Raw genomic sequence first — 14246 nt, forward strand, 5'->3', positions numbered from 1 at the left:
AGCTGCATATGTAGCAGAAGATGGCCTAATCTGCCATCACTGGGAAGAGAGGCCCCTTGGTCTTGCAAACTTTATATGACCCAGCACAAGGGAAGTTCTGGGCCAAGTAGTGGGAATGGGTGGGTAGGGGAGTAGGAGCGGGGGGGGGGGGAAATTGGGAACTTTCGGGATAGCATTTGAAATGTAAATAAAGAAAATAATAATAATAATAATAATAAAATAAATGAAAAAATTGTTGTTGTCAGTGCCTACTAATGTTAATGTTTTATTCAGAACATCTTTTCTTGTGCCAATGAGTTCAAGACTATTCCCTACTTTCTATCAGATTCAGATTCATTGTATCTGGTTTAATGTTGGGTATTTTATCCATTTAGATTTAAGTTTTGTGCAGGTGATAGATATGGATCTATTTGTATTATTCTACATGCAGACATTCAGTTTGACCAGTATCTTTTATTGAAGATGCTCTCTTTTTTCCCCCTTGTGTATTTCTAGCTTCTTTATCAAAAACCAGGTGTCCATAGATGTATGGATCTATGTTTGGGTCTTCAGTTTTGTTCTATTGATCAACAGATCTGTTCTTGTGCCAATATTATGACATTATATATATATATATATATATATATATATATATATATATATATATTTATAAAATCTCCCTATAGTACAATTTGAGATGTAATATAATTTGAGGTCAAAGATGGTGAAACCTCTAGCAGTTCTTTTATCATTCATGAGTGTTTTAACTATCCTGAGTTTTGGTGTTTCTATGTGAAACTAAACACTAGCCTTTCAAGTCCTGTGAAGAATAATGATGGAATTTTAGTAAGGATTGCATTGAATTTGTAGATTGCTTTTGGTAGGATGGCCATTTTTACTATGTCAATCCTACGGATCCATGAACATGGGACATCTTTCCATCCTCTGATAGCTTCAATTTTTTTCTTCAAAGACTTAAAATTTTTATCATCCAAGTCTTTCTTATTATTTGAACCTGTTGTTTAAACAATTTCTCAGATTTCTTTCCCAGGATGTTGTCATTTGTACATGCAAAGGCTACTGATTTTTATGATTTAATGTGTATCCAACTGCTTTGCTTAAAGTATTTATCAAGTATAGGAATTCCCCCAGGGAATAATTTAGGATCACTTCTGGATACTATCATATCATCTGCAAATAATGATACTTTCTTCTTTTCCAATTTGTATCCCCTTGATCTACTTCAGTTACCTATTGCTCTAGCTAAGATTTCAAGTACAATGTTGAATATGTGTGGAAATAGTCCACCACCTTGTCTTGTCCCAGATTTTGGAGTGGAATGCTTTGAATTTCTCTACATTTAAGTAGATATTTTGTATGGGCTTACTATAAATGGCCTTTATTCTGGTGCAGTCTACACTTGTATCCCTAATCTCTCTAGGACTTTTATCATGAAGTGGTGTTGAATTATGTCAGAAGCCTTTTCTGTATCACATGAAATGATCATGTGGTTTTATCTTTCAGTTTTTTATATGATGGATTATATTTATTGATTTACATATGTTGAACCATCTCTGCTTCTCTATTGGATCATGGTGGATGATCTATTTGTTGTATTTTTTGGATTTGGTTTGCAAGTATTTTATTGAGAATTTTTGCAATTAGGTTCATAAGGGAGATTGGTCCTTAATTCTTTCTTTGTTGGGTCTTTATGTGATATAGGTATCCGAAACTGGCCTCATAAAAAGAGTTGAACAGTGTTTCTTCTGTTTCTATTTTGCAAAATAATTCAAGGAGTATTGGAGTTAAGCCTACTTTGGAAATCTGGTATAATTTTTCACTAAAACCCTTGTGACCCTGAGTTTCTTTTGGTTTGGAAATTTTAATTACTGTTTCTATTTCATTAGGGATTATAGGTGTTGTGATCTAAGCAGTGGACACTATAAAGTCACACCATGTGACAGATTTTATATGGGAGGTTCATTGGGGATGGGGTATACAGATTCTACTTCTGGGCATGGATAGAGGGGAAAATGAGAATGGGGAGGGAAGATACTGGCTTTTTATAAGAGGTTAAAGTGCTTGCCCATAGTCAGGATGCAGGACTCATGATGACAGTGGAAATTCGTCTCATCTTAGCAGCTAGTGATAATGTATCCTGTTGTTGCTAGGCCCCTGGGGCAGGAAGTAGAGATGACTAGTTGCTAACAATGGGTCTGTTTAAATTGCTTATCTCATTTTAACTTTTATAAGTGATATATATCAAGAAAATTATACATTTCTTTTAGATTTTCCTATTTAGTGGTGTACAGCTAGTTAAAGTATGCCCTTATGATTGAGAATGTGGTTGGTTTTAGAGAAAGTTTCAGGAGCTATTCTTTTTCATATATGTAAAACATTCCATAAATATATGTTAGATGATAGTGCTAGTATTTCTCTTTAAAGTTTCGTCTGGATGAATTGTCAGTGGTTTGTTGAGAGTAGGGTATTAAAGTCACCGGGTATCACTGTGTGAGGGTCAATATATAGTTTAAGCTGTAATAGTGTTTCTTTTATGAACTTGGGTTCTCTTGTGTTTGATGTAAAAATGTTAACAATTGCAATATTTTCTTGGTGAATTTTTCCTTTGATGTTCTTCCCTATCTCTTCTGATTAGTTTTGGTTTGAAATCTATTTTCTTGGATATTAAAATAACTAATTAGCTTCCTAGGAACATCTCTTTCTATCCTTTTACCCTGAGGTCCTGTCTATCCACGATGTTAAGGTGTGTTTGATGCATGCAGCAGAAGGATGGATCCTGTTTTTGAGTCCATTCTGTTTGGTTTTTACAGAATTGAGTCTGTTGATGTGTTAGAAATGAGCAGTATTTGTTGATCCCCCTATTTTCTTGTCGTATGTGGGTCCTCCTTTTTTTATTTCTAATTTATTCTTTTTGTTTTCTTGGGTGTGGTTAGATTCTTCTGGTTGAAGTTGTTCTAGTACTTTCTGTAAATAGAGACTGTTTAAATTTGGTTTTATCATGGAATGTCATTCTTTCTCCATCTATTGTGATAAAAAGATTTGCATGGTATAATAGTCTAGGCTGGATTCTGGTTTCCTAGAGTTTGTAGAACATCTCTTTGGATCCTGCTGACTTTTAGAGTCTCCATTGAAAAGTCAGGTGTTATTCTAATAGGTCTGTCATTATATATATTTGGTATTTTTCCCTTTCAGTTCTCAATATTCTTTCTTTGTTCTATATATTTAGTGTTTTGATTGTTATGTGACACTGAGAATTTCACTGGTCTAGTCTATTTCATGTTATCCTTGTACCTTGATAGGCACCTCATTCGGTTGGAAATTTTTCTTCTATGATTTTTTAAAAAATATTTTCTGTGCTTTTGACCTGGATTTCTTTCCCTTCTTGTGTTCTTGCTAGCTATTTATTTGTTTATTTATTTATTTATTTTTAGTGTAGAATAGAGTTTGTTAAGGGCATGGGGAAGAGAGTTAAGAGGGTAGTAGGGGCAGAGAAAGAGAGAGAGAAGAGGAGGAATGGAGGGGGTAGAGGAGAAGAAAAAAGGCTGGCTGTGAGCACGTGGAGAGAGTGGGGGGAGAGGTAATGGGAGAGAGAGGGGAAGGGAAAGCAAGAACAAGAGAAAGCAAGAGTCTTGTTATTCTTTGACTTGGTCTTTTCATAATGTCCCAGATTTCCTGGAAATTTTGTGCCTGGATTGTTTTAGATTTAACATTTTCTTTGACCAAGGTATCCATTTCTTCTATCTTGCCTTCAACACCTGAGATTCTCTCTTCCATCCCTTATTCTGTTGGTGAGTCCTACCTATGAATTTTCCATTCAAGTGCCTAATTTTTTTTTTTTTAGGAACAACAGTTTATTACTTAGTACAGTTGTATAAAGTTTGTTACCATCTCTTTGAATTTCTGTTTCTAGAGGGCAAATTTTTTCACCTTTTTTTTTAATTAGATATTTTCTTTATTTACATTTCAATTGCTATCCCAAAAGTTCCCTATACCACCACCCCCCACCCCGCCCTGCTCCCCTACCCACCCCCACTTCTTGGCCCTGGTATTCCCTTGTACTGGGGCATATAAAGTTTGCAAGACCAAGGGGCCTCTCTTCCCAATGATGGCCGATTAGGCCATCTTCTGCTACATATGCAGCTAGAGACATGAGCTCTGGGGGTACTGGTTAGTTCATAATGTTGTTCCACCTATAGGGTTGCAGACCCCTTCAACTCCTTGGGTACTTTCTCTAGCTCCTACATTGGGCACCCTGTGTTCCATCCAATAGCTGGCTGTGAGCATCCACTTCTGTGTTTTTCAGGCACTGGCATAGCCTAACAAGAGACAGCTATATCAGGGTCCCTTCAGCAAAATCTTGCTGTGCCTAAATTTTTTATTTCTAGTTTTCTCTCAGTTTAGATTTACTTTTGTTGATTCTTTTTCCACTTGCAGATCTTGAACTATTTTCCTCATTTCATTCCACTGTTTGTGTTTTCATAGATTTTTTTTAAGAGATATTCATTTCACTTTAAGGACATGAAGGCTATTTTGAAGTCCCTTTCTTGTGCTTCAGCCATATTACATTTCTCAGGACCTACTGTACTGTGGTTGCTGGGCTTTAGTGGAGACATATTGTCCTGTCTCTTACTGATTGTGTTTTTATGGAGGGTCTAGAAATATGGGTTTAGGATGACTATAATTCTAGGTGCTGATATCTGGTTTTGTCTTTGTTGTGGGTGTTCTATTCCTTGTTTTCTGTTGCCCTGTTTCTTAGGAGAGTGTGGTGTCTGTAAATTGCCTGGTAGGGAACGCTTCTGAGATTCTGCCAGATGTGGCCACTGAGAGTTCTTGGTTAGAATATGTTTCTTGGTATTGGGAGCTGACAGTTACAGATGGAGATGTGCTAGAAATGGGAATGCTGAGAGGAGTCACAGGAGGGATGAAAGTAGGATGTGCCACCAATATCTGTCTTGTCCTCTGGGAATGGGAGAAGAGAGGAAGGAGAGGCCACAACAGGTGGTCTGCTACGGAGATCAGAGTGGGGGGTTGGGTTTGTAGGAAAGGAAGGTGTGAAGATCTGAAGATTGCCTGCATGTTTTCCTAGGTTATCTGCTCCCCAGGGAGTGTTTATAGAGGTTGGAGGTGAGACTAGTGGATTGGGAGGTGAGAACAGGTGTAGAAGATCTTCATGATTTGCTAGAGAAGGACATAGAGAAAGGGGAAATAGCAGTAGGTGATCTGCTACAGAACCTGACACAGACTGGGGGATTAAATTTGGAAAAGAGGAGGGTGAATGAAGGTCTGGTGATTGTCTAGTATTGCTGCTCTAAGTCAATTGAAACTATGTAGAAAACTGTATGGTTGAAATTTGTGAGCGACAAAGTTCAACATTTTTGAGTGTTAAATAGTATATAATAAAGTAGGAAATTGGAAGGATAACAGATACTTGTGGTTTTGTATGTTATGAAAGTTTTATCATGTTTCATTGACATTATTATTGAGCTTAAGTTTCATAAATTTCCTAATTGCAAAACAAAGACACAGGTCCTTGCCCTTAAATAATGTATAATTATTATAATAACTTGTAATAAGATGATGAAAATGAATCGGATGCCTCTGGACTCTAAAGGCACCTATAGTCACATGTATCTACCTACACGCAAATACTAATTACAAATTAAATATTTTTTAAAACAAACATTATACCTGTTCAAATATCTCAGTATGAAAAACAAAACTTTTATGAGATAATTTTAAAATTATATTGTAGCAGAGAAAGTTTCCAATGCCAAAAGCATTAAGTATTAATTTAGTATATGATGAAAGATACTGAAAAAAAATACACAAGACTAAACTGTTTACATATGTTTACTGAAAGCCTAAACACGTAAAAACTATGAATTTGTGTGTGTGTGTGATTCCCCTTAGGAGGGGGGCAAGATTTTAAATAGGAGAAGATTTTCTTGTGCTTAGAAAAAGGACAACTATTTAGTAAAATATCAACAGTTATATTGTTTGACAGTTTATATTTTGTTCTTGTTTGTATCCTTGAAATGCCTCATATTAAGATGAAAAACAAAATGCACCATAGTCAAAAAAAAGCAAGAGACTAAATCCTAAAGTTGGAACAAACTGTCAAAAGGCTGGAAGTATATACAAACTATAGGGTTTTATTTTGTTTTGTTTTGGTTGGTTTTTTAAAGACAGAACTCTGTAAATCTCTGGCTGTCCTGGAACTCACCTGTAGACCATGCTGGTCTCAAACACAAAGAGCTCCACCTGCCTCTGTTTTCTGAGTGCTGTAATTAAAGTCAGACACCAACACTACACAGCTATGTTTTGTTTTGTTTTTTCAAAGAGATTTATATGACAGTTTCCTAGAGCTATTTGTATGTAAGCATTATTTCTTCAACCAAATTAGTCCTGATTGCAACCCTGAGCTGAATATAAGCAAAACTGAAATGTGCACAGTATACGGAAGAAACAAGAAGCTGCTAAGATACTTTGTAGGTTCATTGGTAATATTGATTTAATTTAGAATTTTTATTACTTGATAATGTAAGTTGTCTTAGTCAGGGTTTCTATTCCTGCACAAACATCATGACCAAGAAACAAGTTAGGGAGGAAAGGATTTATTCAGCTTAATACTTCCATACTGCTGTTTATCACCAAGGAAGTCAGGACTGGAACTCAAACAGGTCAGAAAGCAGGAGCTGATGCAGAGGCCATGGAGGAATGTTCTTTATTGGCTTGCTTCCCCTAGCTTGCTCAGCCTGCTCTCTTATAGAACCCAAGACTCCAGCCCAGGGATGGTCCCACCCACAAGGGGCCTCTCCCCCTTGATCACTAGTTGAGAAAATGCCTTGCAGCTGGATCTCATGGAGACATTTCCCCAACTGAAGCTCCTTTCTCTGTGATAACTCCAGCCTGTGTCAAGTTGACACAAAACTAGCCAGTACATGAGTAAATCAGACTTTTTGTATGACTTTAAAAATACTCTAGAAGTTTATTATTTTATCACATCCTATTTATTTAATTCCATATTATTTTCATACCAGATTTCCTGCAACTTCTCCACTTAAAACTTTTCCACAAAGGCATTCAGAAATCAAGAAAACCAACACAGAGTACTTTTCCAAAGACAAAGATGGTATTTTTAAATTACGAAACTTATCTCGTAAAACTTCGAAGAAGCGTGGATTACATTTCTCTCAGGTAAAATATTCTTTTATTAACCAATAGTTTAAATATCATTACCATGTAGTTAATAGTAAGAATATTTAAAATAAATGATGTTTTAATATTTGAAGCCAATACTGAAATCTCCTAAATTACAATTTTTAAAAAAGATTTATTTATTTATTATATGTAAGTGCACTGTAGCTGTCTTGCAAACACTCCAGAAGAGGGCATCAGATCTCATTACGGATGGTTGTGACTACCATGTGGTTGCTATGATTTGAACACAGGACCTTCGGAAGAAAAGTCAGTTTAACTGCTGAGCGATCTCTCCAGCCCCCTTAAGATAACAATCTTAAGAATATATATATATATATATATATATATATATATATATATATATATGTGTGTGTGTGTGTGTGTGTGTGTGTGTGTTAATGTGTTTGGAACCTGCAAAAACAGTGTTGAATACAGTAATGAAGTATTCTTGAAAAGGAGTTTTGTAATGTAATATTTTGTCATTTGTTATTCTTCCTATTTGTGTAGTCTGATTTCTAGCACTGTGATGAAATACTTGAAAATCACTCTCAAAGTAGGCAAGTCTAACCTCAGATTCCAAAAAATCAGTCTGTATTCTCTAGTCTCTGTTACTTTTGGTCTTATAGCAAGGCACTGCCGTCATAATAGGGGCAAGTGAAGGAGGAAGCTACTTACGGAAATGGGAAAGTAAAAGAAGGAAAAGGGTCCTGAATTGGGGTGCCAACAGCTCCCCCCAACAACCTGCTGCCTGTGATACAATTTCTTTCCATAAGGCCTTGCCTCTTAAATGTTCTGCTACCTAGTAGAACCGAGTTGGGCATTTAGACTTCTATATGGATGGTTTGCAGCAGGTCTATGATCTAAACAATAGCCTAGAATTTTATAACTCATCAACTCATCTCTGTCACTAGTCTCTTCTAAAAACCAAACTATAAAGTAACTAGACACAAAGTTGATTTGTATGTGTTGGGAAAGCTACAAAACTGAAAACTATGTGTCCCATTACTTTTCAGACACTTTGCAACTCCACAGTATACTTTGATTTATACAATTATTAAATATGAAAAGCACTGCCTCAATAAAGAAACTGGAGGTCCATCAAGAAAGACACCCAATGTCAACTTCAGTCCTATACACACACACCAAACAAACAAATGTGTGTCAACATTCCTTTTAGTTTGAGTATAAACTGTAACAAACCAAAGCATTTTTCCCCCTTCAGGAAAATACAGAAAAGATAAATCATGAAAGAATAACCAGTGAAGACCTAGAAATTGCACCTGACAACCAAGAAATAAGCCAGGAAGATATTGAAGAAGTTTGGAGATACGTTATTATGATCTAGTAAGACAAAAATAAGCAGAATTTAAGATTCTGAAGTATCTGGATTATTAACTTGATTTTTTTCATCCAAGTATGCAAATGAAAAAGATTTTACTTTTCAAAGCTTAGAATTTAAATATGCATGTATGATTTTTAATAATTGCTTTTGGTACAGATCTAGTACAGTATAAAGAAAGAAGTTATACTTTTTAAATCATCACTGTAGTTTGAGATTTTTATTGGACTCCTCTGAATTTTGTTGAGTAAGTATATATGTAAAAGTAAATAATAAATATAATCCTTGAATTGTTTTAAGAGAAAAATAAAGTACTCTTATGGCTTTGTTTGTTGCAAGTCATGTTCTTTTCCTCTTATTTTATGAAGAAAAAAATTGTTTATACTCTCTCTAGCCTGCAAACCATTTTAAGTTTGCCATCCATAGAAGAACTCTTAAACCCAAACCAAGTAATTCCTCAATATATAATGTACAACATGGCCAACACAAGTAAACATGGAGTGGTCATACTACAAGACAAATCAGGTAGGTGTTTAGAAAAGAATCTGGAATCTTTTCAAACCTAGTAACCAAAGGTGCATTTATAGGTTAGTGTAGAGATCTAGATATAGAAAGTAGAACATTTTCCTAGGGCACATTCATTTAGCAATAATGATGGAATTTTTGGAAGTAAATATTATTTATGCTATCACAAAAAAGTAGTTGCTTAAATGAATTAATAAGACTTTAAAAGTATGGCAGTGATAAGCATCCAAAATGTAGACAATAAAAACTATTATTAACAACACATGTGTTAAGTACCTACAATGTGCCAAACATTTTGCTAAAGATTTAGTGATGAACACGCTGGATATAGTGCCAACTTAAATATTTGAAGCAGGCCTCAATGGAAGAGTACCCCGATATTCAGACATAGTTAATTTCAGTTATAAGTTTCACCTAAATCAGTAATACTCATGTAGGTTAGTAATAGAACTAAAGTGGAACGAGAAGTAGTAAAGTAGATAAAGATGAGATTTAGTTTATATCTCAAAAAACCCTAGATAATTCTTGATTTTGAGTAGCTACTTCTTTTAAGTATTATAGATAGAATCAAACTCAAGATCTTTATAAATTTTTAATTCTTGTATTTTAAAATATTGATCTGTCCTGGGCTAATAGCTAAGCTGGTAAGAGCCTTTAGTGCTAAGCAAAATATAAAGCCATAAAGCAAAATAAAATACACTATCATAAAATGGTATGGCTTAATATACATTCTTTGTATTTTTTTTTTAATCTAGACGATCTTCCACATTGGGTTTTATCTGCAATGAAGTGCCTTGCAAATTGTAAGTTAAACCAAACCACAAGTTTGTGTTTGTGTGTGTGTGTGTGTGTGTGTGTGTGTGTGTATGTGTGTGTGTGCATGCATGTATGTGTGTGTTTGTGTCAATCTGTCTGTCCATTTGTCTGTCTGTTCTATTAATAGTGTTTATGAAGATTAAAGAAAATATTTAAAATTGTGAATCAAATGATAGTCAAGTGAAGTTTATTATAAGCTCTTTATTTTCTATGTAAAAGGTTATTTTGTGATTAGAATCTGTCATTTATGGTTCAATTTAAATAAATCATAAATTCATAGGCTTATAGGATTTGGAAGAGTCTTAGGTAAAATCTAAACTGCAGCAATTGCCACAATGAGGCCCAAAGGCTTAAAGGTGGCAGTTTAGAAGTAAAATAGCATATATGTAAAAGAAGTTGAATCAGAAATAAAGTTGCATACATCCCATGTTTGTCCTTTTCATTACAGATTACTTCACAGGATATATTAATAGAAAAAGCTATGTTAGTAATATATAAACCAGGTTTTAACATTTTATTGCTCAGCCTTTATTGTAGTATTTACTCTCAAATCTGGATTTCTACCCCACCTTAAAACATTCAGTTCCCACATAAAAGACACACAATTGTTATATTTATTATAAACCTTTATCAGAACTAAAGCTGGGCCGATATTTACCAACCATACTGTTATGTCCAGTTTTTCATATATTAAAATAATGTTAAAACAAAATACTAGCCAGAGGTGGCTTACAGTAATTTCCAGTGAAAGCATGAAAAATGGAACTGGAGAGATGGCTTGGAGGTTAAGAGCCCTGGCTGCTCCTCTGAAGTAGCCAGGTTCACTTCCCAACGCCCACATGATAGCTGACAGCTGTCTGTAACTCCAATTCCAGGGATCTATGTCACCAGGTATGTATGTGGTGCACATATATATGCAGGCAGACAAAATACTCATACACATGGAATAAATAAATCTTTTAAAAGAGAGCGAGAGAGATATGAATTGATGGATTGCATATATTGTAGCATGAATTGTTGTTAACCAAAGCTCCTACATGAAATAAAAGTTTAAACTTAAGCATACTTTTAATTGTATTTAAATGGAAATTTCTTTTGCCCATTTCTTTTGCCTTCTGCTTCTTAGGGCCAAGAAGTAATGACACCAATAATCTAACTTATGTTGGATTTGAACGTGATGTATTCAAAACAATTGCAGATTATTTTCTAAATCTCCCTGAACCTCTACTTACATTTGAATATTATGAATTATTTGTGAACATTTTGGGTATGTGTGAATTTTACTTAATATTTAAATTTATTCTATTAAAGTCTTTAAGTTTCTTTAAAGTTAAAAGTCTAAAAACATGGTAACCATGAATGTGGTAGGATATAAATATTTCAGATTTTAATAATACTATGGTTATACCAGATCAAATGGTTCAAATAAGCTTTAACACCAATTGCCCTGAAATCAACGGTCATATAGTTCTATGTAGTTCTGACACAGCTCCCTAGAGTTAGCCCTAATCTTACAGGAGAAAGGCTCATATCCACAAATCTACCCTTACTTCTGGTACTGGCAACAAATAAGCTCCCTCTGCTCTCTACACTTATGCTCAGCTACCTACCAATTAAAAGGTCCCTTTGAACTCCTCTATAATTTAGTAAATCACTCACAAGACCCTGGAAAGTAATTATGTTTGTTACTTTGTTATAAGAAGGATAGAATTCAGGAATAGACAAAGAGAAGGTATACACATGAAAGAGAGTAGGGGTGACACAGAGCCTCTATAACCTCTCAGGAAAGACACCCTGAACATCTGTGTGTTCATCAAACCAGAACTACCTTAGCTTAATTGTTTCAGAATTTTAAGTAAGTTTTGTTTACTAGGTACAATTGTGTAGTTGATTAATGTTTGTTGTTGTTGTTGTTGTTGTTGTTGTTTGTTATGGTTTTGTTTTGTTTTCTTGATATTGACCTCAATCCTCATCTCCCTTCCCTTCCCAAGAGGTTGTAGGCAATACAGATATGTGACTAGCCATGAGTTACATTAGCACAAACTCATGTATGTGGCAAAAGCTCCTCTTGAATAACAAGATTTATCACTCAGGAAATTCAAGGATTTTAGTAGTTCTATACCAGTAACCAAGAAGAGATAGCAAGTATAGGTATAGTAGTCTTTGTGTGCTATTTTTACCTACCGTTGGATTCAACCAATCCAATCAAAAATGTTTACTTTTTAATGTAGTTACTACATAGAACTACCAGGTATTTTTCTTTGTTTAGTTTTGTTTTTTGTTATCATTCTCTAAATAATAAATATATACATAGTGCTTACCTTATGTTATATGAATAATCTAGAGATTATTTAAAATAAATGCTTAGGTTATATGTATGTACATGGTACACCATTTTAGATAAGAGACATAAATTTGCAGATTTTGTCTATGGGCATCCCTGGAACCAGTCTTCCCATAAACACTGAGATGACTATATGTGTGCTGTTATATATACAGTTTTTGTATAATTAAAGGCTTTTAAATACTTGTAAAAGTAAAAACATATCTTAAGTTTGTTCTGATTTGATCTTCCCGATTGTGTTGCTAAATTAATTTTTAAATGGTTTATATCACAAATGGAAATTCCACTAGTCAGTCTTGCATGTTTATAACTGAATGTTGCATGTGTCCTATTGAAATGGCTTCCAAATTAAGCAACTGCTATGTGTTCTTTACTAACACTATATATTATTATAGTAATGCCCTTTTTTTTTTAACTTTACTTTGTTTCTGTTTTATTTTTGTCCACTGTCTTGCAGTTGTATCTTAATTTTTGTTTCATTTTCTGGTAGTTTTTTGTGGCTACATCACAGTTTCAGATAGAACAAGTGGAATACATAAAATACAAGATGATCCACGGTCTTCAAAAATCCATGATTTAAGCAATTTGAATTCCTTCAAATCAACTGAGTGTCTTCTTCTCAGTCTGCTTTACAAAGACGAAAGCAATGAAGAGTTGGATTCTACTAAAAGACTACAAAGAAATGATCAAGGATTTCAAGAAAGATGTGCCAAGAAAATACAGCTAGTTAATTTAAGAAACAGAAGAGCTAGTGCTAATGACATAATGGGAGGAAGCTGTCATAATTTAATAAGCTTAAGTAATACAAATGCCCTGTCCTCCAACATCAAACCAAGGTGCTCTTCTTTGGAAGGAATTGTAGATAAGCCAGTGAATTCAAGTGAAAAGAAGTCCAGTATCTTCCACCTGTCTGTTCTGAACATAGAAGAACAAAATAGTAAGCAATCATTAGTGTCTGCACCCAAACAGAAATCCCTATTTAATCTTCACTCAGACGAAAATGCTCAGCTGCCACACTGTGTTGGTTTTAAAAGAACCTCTGCTTTGACTGTTCAAGACCAAGAAGAGTTATGTAATGAAAAGTATAAGTCAAGACAGCTTTGTAGATCTCAGAGTTTACTTTTAAGAAGTAGTACAAGACAGAATAGTTATATCAATAAACCAGTGGCTGAAATTATAATGAAACCAAACGTTGGACAAGGCAGTACAAATGAGCTCGGAGAGTCTAGTACCACAATCAATAAAAGACTGTGCAAAAGTACCATAGAACTTTCAGAGAAATCTTTCCCTCCAGCTGCTTCTGTGTTGACTGGCACACAAAGTAAGGCTGTTTTTGGTGCATGCGATGTTAACTTTTAATGTTTACTAACTCAGCTTTCTATTCCTGGCTTTTCTTCTCTGAAATTACTTTGTTCTTTCTTTGAGAAGAAATTATTGTAAAATACTTTGGTCATGGCATAACCAACATTTATTCTATACTACTTAAAGCACTTAATTTCTTTTTATTTAATTTCACTTACTCTGTATCACTTTGTTTTATAAGTGAAGGATTTTAATACTTAGAAATAAGTTGCAAAATAACAGTTTTTATCTTGCTATATTTTAAAGGAACGTAGAAATTTATAACCATAATAGAAAGAATACTATTATTTTACCCTTGTTATGTAACTGTATTCTATTCACTTGAAACCTATTTTCATTGATGATTTTTTTTTCGGGATGGGGGTGACTTTGCCTTTTAGGTTTGCTGCAACCTCATTTAGAGAGGGTTGCCATCAATGCTCTACAGTTATGTTGTTTGTTACTTCCCCCACCAAATCGTAGAAAGCTTCAACTCCTAATGCGCATGATTTCTAGAATGAGTCAAAATGTTGATATGCCCAAACTTCATGAAGAAATAGGTACAAGATCATTGGTAAGTTGAATTTTATTTATTTATTTATTTATTTATTTATTTATTTATTTATTTATTTATTATTTTCTTTATTTACATTTCAAATGCTATCCTGAAAGTTCCCTATA

The 14246-nt window shown here is 34.3% G+C and overlaps 1 protein-coding gene across 2 annotated transcripts in view; it reads left to right on the forward strand.

Annotated features, from left to right (window-relative positions):
* Depdc1 (DEP domain containing 1) overlaps positions 1–14246 on the forward strand; it is a 28797-nt gene that overhangs the window by 7852 nt on the left and 6699 nt on the right. The window contains exons 3-9 of one of the 2 annotated variants that reach the window (XM_021195612.2): positions 7041–7197; positions 8423–8544; positions 8934–9064; positions 9820–9867; positions 11007–11147; positions 12715–13545; positions 13967–14139. In XM_021195612.2, the coding sequence (XP_021051271.1) occupies positions 7041–7197; positions 8423–8544; positions 8934–9064; positions 9820–9867; positions 11007–11147; positions 12715–13545; positions 13967–14139 (1603 nt within the window). The remainder of the gene's footprint in view (positions 1–7040; positions 7198–8422; positions 8545–8933; positions 9065–9819; positions 9868–11006; positions 11148–12714; positions 13546–13966; positions 14140–14246) is intronic. The other variant, XM_021195615.2, reaches the window with a different exon arrangement.

The sequence above is a fragment of the Mus pahari genome, chromosome 4, assembly GCF_900095145.1.
Source record: "Mus pahari chromosome 4, PAHARI_EIJ_v1.1, whole genome shotgun sequence".
Lineage (NCBI taxonomy): Eukaryota > Metazoa > Chordata > Mammalia > Rodentia > Muridae > Mus > Mus pahari.